A 7,936-nucleotide genomic window follows, 5' to 3' on the forward strand; every position below is an offset into this window, starting at 1 on the left:
TGCCTCTGCCTCTGCCTCTGCCTCTGCCTCTGCCTCTGCCTCTGCCTCTGCCTCTGCCTCTGCCTCTGCCTCTGCCTCTGCCTCTGCCTCCAGAGCACTAGGATTATGCAGGAATCACTTACCTGGAATTTTTGTGGGCATTGAGGATTCGAACTCTTGTTCTCACCCTGGTACAAGAAGAATTTTACTATCTCCCATCCCTGTAAATATTTATTCTTACAGCAATATTTTAGGTAATCAAAAATATTTCTTTGGTGTTGAGTTTGGAATTTCAATATTCATTTTAGAGTAACTTTTTCCTTTGCAATAGCATCTGTTTAGCTTTTGAAACATTGTTTGAGATAAGTCTTTTTATTAAACTCTTTGGAAAAATCTTAGTTTTAGTGAAAAGCATAGTGGGCATGAAGCACAATAGCTAATGCTTTCTACTTGGGAAAATAAAATTTAATTTTGCACAGATATCTTGGGTTGGATCAACACACTGTAAGCTCCATTGAAAGAGCTTTATAATTTGGATTTGAAAAGTAAATCTCAGTTTATATATAAATTTGACCATCTCATTATTTTCTTTATAACACGTGGAGTTAATACAAGTTTTAAAAAATTCTTATGTATTTTTGCACGTCATTTTCTTTCAATCAAACCTCCAGACCATTTTCAATTCTAATGGCAAGGGCAAATGATCTTAAAGGATTCCTTTCATTGTATGTCATGCAAAATATATAAGCATAAGAACTTATCCAGGACACTTTGAATATCCCTTACAAACCAGAAGCAAAAACTAACATCAGTGAGTTCCCTCAGAAAGCAAATCTTCAATTACTGAGAACAAACAAGTGTACTATATGTGACACTCTTAGTGGGTCACCTTGCAAAAATGGCCACAGTTCTCCAGCCTCTCCCCTTTGGAGTACCGCTCAACAGCATCCTTGCCAAAAGAGGATGAAGTCACTCCCCCTGCCTCCAAAATCTGGACTAGACTGTAAGCGACTTTAGCCAACTGGACGTAGAAGACAGTGTGGTCCTTCTGAGTCTGATTTCTAGGGGGAAGACAAAGAGCTGTTTTCAACAGCCCCAAGATGCGTGTGGGAAATGAGACTCCATCCAAGTCAAAAAACATAGAATTAAAATTCAATTATCAGCATAGAAATTTCATACAGTAATCTGTTTTGAAGAAATTTATTTTTTCATTCCTTTTGAAATGTCTGAAAGCAGTGCTGATCCCCGAAGAACTATGACTGTATCAGCAAAAATTGTTTCTCTTTTGAATTAAAAAAAAAAAATGTCCTTCGATTAATGATTTCTTAGCACATTTCCCAGTTGTAAAGCTCCAGTGGAACATTCCTGCGTTCTTCTGCGGGAGGCAGTGACGGTCTCCAAGGGGCAGCACAGACACTCAGCTCTGAAGGCCTGCTTGCGTGTCAGCACCGCAGCGAGCTGTTAAGCGTGCTCTCACGCTCTGCTCCATTTCTGGGACTTGGGCTCCGTGGCCTCATGCTCCCATCTCAATGTATCAGGTTCATATCTCCTCATTAGTACTTGGCAGGAGAAACTAGGCAACACATGTCCCCGGCTTAGAACACGTTTATGAGATTGTATTTTAATCCACTTCTGGGAGAAGACAAGCAGCCAAAGACCTAAGTGATACATTAACAGACTAAATTTGACTTTAATTCATCTTTTTCCAATATATGAAAAGCCAGGAGGACCTAAGTATTCACCTTGGGAGTCTTTTCATTTAACACCTGTTGGCTTTTGAGGTTACAGACTATCACTGAGATCTCAGACACCACATTCTTAAGTCTGTGTCTCAAACCCCACTTCTATATCAGGAAGGAACATACACGGATATTCTCAATTGCTTGTTACAGTGGAGATACATGAAGATATATATATATATTTCCTACTTTATATTAGTGGTCAATTAAAACCCAGTGTTTTTCTGCCTAGTTGGCTGGTAAATGCAGGTCACTATATCTAGCCTTAAATGTGTCGTTCAACCATCATGCACTTTGATTCTACCTCGACTGTTTCTAGAGAACATTAAGAATTCTAATGAAAATGTGTATTTTGAAATTCTTTTATAAATGTACCATCACTTAATATAGCCCTTTCCTATATAAATTATAGCTTTTACATATCTTTTGGGAAATTAACTGTGATTTTTAAAAATGGTATTAGAAAGCCAGGCGTTGGTGGCTCACACCTTTAATCCCAGCACTCTCGAGGCAGAGGCAGGATCTCTGTCTGCAAAGTGAGTTCCAGGACAGTAAGAGATGTTACACAGAGAATCCTTGTCTCAAAAAAACACATTTGTTTATTGATGATTCCATTTCTAAAAAATGCAGCAAAGGCAACTGATAGACAGCAAGTGAATTCACGACTTCCTGAGACTGACGGGATGGCGATATTAGTGAGTTGTCCCAGAGGATCTGCTTGGTGTCATGGAAACCACCAAAACCTGGACAGTTGTCCACAACTTTGTGAATTTGCTGAAAAATAATTGAGCTATGCACTTACAATTTAGGAAAAGTTTGATGTTATGTAAACTCTACCCTATATACCACTGGAATAAAAGTGCAGAAAATGTAAGCAGAGGGAACCAAATAATTCTTGAAAAACACAAGGCTCGGAACAGCAAAGCTGTTGGTTGCTGATCTATGCCACCCCGGGGCAGAAGAAGTCCATGAGCCTAAGGGAGCACTCATGTCCTATTCTAGCTGTTCAATGGCTAGAATCCACAGCTTCATCTTCAACTGCATCTGTTTTATACATGTATAGCAATTTAAATATCAAAACGTCTTCAATTTTCCTTCGAGAAGGACTAAATTTAGCGGAAGAAATGAAGCATGCTCAGTTACCTCAACTATGCACCTCTAGGGAAGGGAGTCTGGTGTGACAAGTCTCTTCCTCTGTTGAAATAAGAGCGGCAGGGGCTGCGTCCCCAGCACCCTGCCGCCCACATGGCTAGCTTGCTGGCCTGGATTAATTAAATTCGCCTTCATTCCTCCCATCTCAGATGCTGACCAAGTTAACACAGACCCTGACATAGAGGCCATAGAAATAGAAACAGTTAGAAAAACAGCAGGATTTTCTAAGATAGGATTGATTTAGATTTACAGTGGGCTAGGCTTTGCTGAGTACTTAGCAAAATTGCCTTGTTTAATTTAAACAGCAGTTTTCAAGACAAGTGCTAACTCATTTTATTATAAAGGAAACTAATTCTTAAAAAGTGTAACCTACCAGAATGGCACTGCAGGCAGATGGTAGGGCCAGCATCTAAGATCTGGTCTCTCTTTTGCATTGTACACCCAATAAGAACATGGGCATCACAGGAAGCCAACCCAAGTCTTACTGTTGGTATTGTATTCTGTCTGTGCATACAGGGACCCTTACTCAGAATCCCAGTGTGCTTAGTGCCCACACTGATAAAACAAGGGAAGTAAGGCTACCTAGACATTATATAATTTTTAGTATTTCTTTGAACTATCATGCAGATTAATGAGCTTCTTTGGAGTACATTTGTATACACCAGGTCCTTGTTTTTCCCGCTTCCCTTCTCCCCTCCCTGTCCTTGCCCAGCTCCTGCTGACCACTTTTCTTCCCATTGGTCCTCTTCTGGACGCTTGCCACAGGCATCCTGTGCCACTGCTCTCCTTCCCTTGGGGTTTCTCTATCCCCTACTGTAGTCTCCTTCCCAGCTCCTTGACCTACACCCATACCCACTGCACACTCTTTAGAGGACTATGTAAGATATGGAGTACAAAACCCAATGTGCTTCGGCCTCTCAATGAGAGCAAGTAGTATTTGAAGTACGAGTCATGGTTGCTCTTTCAACCTTATTATTTCTCAGATTTATCATGAGGCTAAACGTGAGCAGTGAGCGTTCAGTCCTGACTTGGTACCTGCAGGACAGAGCTGGGCTTCAAGGCTGTGCTGTCCTTTTTGGGTCTTTGCTCTTTAAGCACAACCTCGTTTTCTTGCCAATGTATTTTAGAAGTTATGTTTTTTGATTTAACCTGGAAATTTTATGTGCCTTCACCACAAAAATGAGTAATATATCTAGTCTGTCATTGTGCTGGTAGACTATTTCTCAGTGGTAGAAAAACATACAGGCACACACACACACACACACACACACACACACACACGGGGGAGAGAGAGAGAGAGAGAGACAGACAGACACAGAAATAGACACAGACACAAACACACAGAAAGATTTTCCTTTCCTGGTTTAGAGGTCCATTCAGAAAATAAAGGTTTCATTAGAACATCTTTCTCGTCTTTTATTTCTAATGTGACTGACCTCCCCTCAGGAGTGTGGTAACCCTGAAGACAAGTCCAGTCAATCTAGAAACACAAATGCCATACCAGCAGCTGTTGCTCATGGCCTTGTCTAAGTAGAAGCTGAAAAACAAGCTATTGGTTGAGCAGCATAAGAGTCTCAGAAAATCTGGACTGATTCAAAATTTATGCTTAAGAAAGGGAAACTAAATAACACCAATCATAAAGAAATCTATACTACCTTACCAAGAGGCTATGTGGGAAAACTTGAGGGAGTAGTGTGCTGAAATAATGCCAAGATGCACAGAGGAATAGCAGTGAGTGCTGGCTCATCCTGACATATCAATGGGTGTGAGGTTAACTTGTCAGATACTTTCTCTCTTTTTGCAGCAAGACCCTGCTTTTGAATCCTCCTCAGCTGTGTTTTTGGTACCCAGCAACCTGACAACCAGAATGGACAGCAGGGTATCCTCTCAGCAGAATAACAAGTCATGGAAATCTCTGCTCTGTTCTGTCATTCTGCAGCTGGGGTATTGTTAGCAACATCTTTTCTTAGATGCAATGGGGAAAATCCCTCCAGTTTCTAGCTTTATTCTTTCTGGAAATACAGATACCTAAGTCAACTATCTTAGTTTACTGCCACAAAGACCCGACAAGTGACAACCCAGCGATGGCTGAAGAGGAAATGGTGGTCTCCTGGGCTTTCCAAATATTGAACTTTGCCACAGAATTCTACTACTTACTTAATCTCAGTTTCTAGTTAGAAAATAATATTTCTTTATTTTTATATCAGCTTTGCCTTAAAACTTGAGCAGGATGCCTATGGATCTGAAGGGTGGAAGTTACAATCCAGCCATTTCCAATGGCCTATTTATGCTTTAGGACTTTGTACTACAGATTCTCTTTGCTTGCTCCCATTATTCAAGTCCTTCATTTAAAGTCTATGTCTTCAGCCTATCTCATTAAATTAATTAGTTAAATTAGCCTTCACTGCACATCATTGTGTTGCTACTCATCTTTAGCTCTACTGTGTTTTTCCTTTGCTGGCTCTTTTCTGATCTTCAGTTTTCATTGTCTGTTGTCTAGCTGTCTCTCATCACCAAAACGTGAGTTCTGAGGGTCGGGACTTTAACACTCCTGTTATTTGCTCCTTTCGATTACCCTTAGGAACGATGAGTCTGTAGAAAGAGGTCAGTAGCATTTGCAAAGATATTAACATGGATGACAATTGTGCTAAATAATGCAACTCATTTTATAAGTTTAATATACACAATTTTGTGAAATAAATTTTTGATTATCATATTATGGAGAACATATTTAAAGATCTGTGATATCAGCTATGGAGAGATTCATTCGGAGAAAGAAGTGGCAGTTAGGAATACAAGCCTGCAGTTGATATCGAGGAGACCTGAGAAACTCCGCCTCTCCCTCTATCTCAGTGTTCTTATAAACAGATGCCCATAAAGAAGATAAGGATAGTGAGATGAAAGTAAATAAATCAATATATTTTTAATGCTTCAAAGAAGGTTTTCTTAGGAATGCTGGTCTGACTTATTTATAATGTGCTGTAAAGTTGCTGTGAGTGTGCCATCTGCCTGTGAGGCTTCTGGCTTCTTCAGTTTCAACTGTGGGGGAGACATAACAGTGTCTTATCTGACAGAATCACAAGGGTGAAACATGCAACCCTTGAAACCCAACCTTGGCATGCGCAGGGCTTCCCAAACACAGCTTCTGTTCTGTTAAGTGGAAGTACTCAAGTGACATCATTCATGTTCCTCTTCCATTCTGTGTTGTTACCAGACTGTGATCTTCATTCGTGACAAAAATGCTCACGGGCAAGAAGTGTCAGGATATATCGACTACGCCCACAGACTAAAAACTGAAGATTTTGAAGTTTACTTTACTGGAAAAAGAAGACTTCTTCCAAGACCCACAGATTTGAGGTAAATTGTTCACAATTCTTAAACCTCAGGGACAAAGATATAGAATTATTGTGTATTTCTTGCTGAGCCCTGCATGATAGGGCACAACGGACCAGAATGTGAACCTCGCTGTGGAAAAGCGCCAGGGTCACGAAACATGTGGGGACTGCAAACCGGAACCACAGGGAGATAGCATCTCACTCTAGTGAAGATGATTCTGGTGGGAATCCGAGGAGACTGTGGAGAGGGAGCCCTCACACAGCTAAAACTAGAGCTACCACATGACCCATCAAGCTTTCCACTGAGTGTTTATCCAAAGGTAATGGAATCATATAAAGAGACATCTATACACCTAAGTTTGCCATAGACTGTTCACAATAATAACCAAGTGGTGAACACAGCCTAAGCATCCCTCTATAGATGAATGGATTAAAAAAAAAAAGAGTTGTGTGGAAGCCCAGTGGAGTACTATTCAGTCATAAAAATATGAAATCCTTTCATGGTATTACTCATATGGTATCTAAACAAGTTCATCTCATGCTTGTTGAGAACTAAGTGTAGGCTCTGGAGAGGCAGGGAGATCTGAGGAAAAGCTGATCCATGGGCACTAAGCTATGGTTAGATAAATGTAAAAAGTCTTATATACTATACTGCAGTATGATAACTATAGAGGAAATAGCATGATGCATCTTCCAGAACACTAGAAGAAAGCACTTTAGTAGTTTAAATGCTCAAGAAGATAGTTAAAGCTAACCCAATTTACACATCATACAGGCATGCATGGACTAACATATCACATGCCACCCCACTGATATGACAACTCAAAACTATATAACAGATGAGAGCAAGTTTAATCGATAAAATATGCAAAATGAAGGTAAAAAAAATCCAAAGTTTGTCTCAGACCTCTGCTCTGCTAACACCCTTATAACCAATGACACCCTAGTCCCTGTCACCTAAACAGATTTGTCCATTATACAAGAAAAACAAGGACACTGCTCTCTGGATCTGCAATAGCAGTAGCAACACCATGACCTCGCCATACTTAACTGAATATTCCATTTATAAACCTAAAGCCTGACTGGTCCCTATGATTACAGATGGTTTGTCTAGTCAGGATAACTAAGAAAAGGGTTTCGCGTCTCTCCGTCTGGCACCCCCGTGGTAGCAGCCCCTCAGTGCTACTGAGTTGTTACTGACCCCTCCTATCACTTCCTCTGTCTCGCTGATCCCTCTCACTTGCCTTTACATACTGGCTTGTTTATACAGTCACTTTAATGATGACAGATTCAGTATTTTTCTGCCAAGACTTTTGATGTGAGATGTTCTGTATTGCCTCTTGCCCAATTTAAATCTTAAGGAGTTGATCAGTAGTTTTGGGTTGTACTGATCTAATTATCACAGATGTTGGTACACACATATTTCATGTACATATTATGTACATATATGAATACATATATATTGCTAAATATAACCTTCTCAGTCTGAATAATTTACTTCTTTGTATGTGCTCAGGGCTGACTATTTGGTATTGGCTAACCAATCGGTGTGCCCTTTTCTGGGGAAGGCTATTTCTTCCATTCTCAGTACTCCTTTGTTGCTTGTAGTTCTTTGTCTAAGGTTGAAGTCTCATAAGCTGTTCCTCATCAACTTGGCATGTCTTTTGGTGTTGTTCTTGTTAAGATAGGGGCACTGAGCTGAACAGAGAATTCTCAACAGAAGAAGTTCAG

General features: G+C 40.3%; 1 protein-coding gene across 1 annotated transcript in view; it reads left to right on the forward strand.

Moving 5' to 3' along the window:
• Cfap299 (cilia and flagella associated protein 299) overlaps positions 1-7,936 on the forward strand; it is a 495,087-nt gene that overhangs the window by 415,125 nt on the left and 72,026 nt on the right. Inside the window, exon 4 of the mRNA XM_005359531.2 lies at positions 6,085-6,227. Within this exon, the coding sequence (XP_005359588.1) occupies positions 6,085-6,227 (143 nt within the window). The remainder of the gene's footprint in view (positions 1-6,084; positions 6,228-7,936) is intronic.

This window comes from Microtus ochrogaster, linkage group LG1 (assembly GCF_000317375.1).
Source record: "Microtus ochrogaster isolate Prairie Vole_2 linkage group LG1, MicOch1.0, whole genome shotgun sequence".
Classification (NCBI taxonomy): domain Eukaryota; kingdom Metazoa; phylum Chordata; class Mammalia; order Rodentia; family Cricetidae; genus Microtus; species Microtus ochrogaster.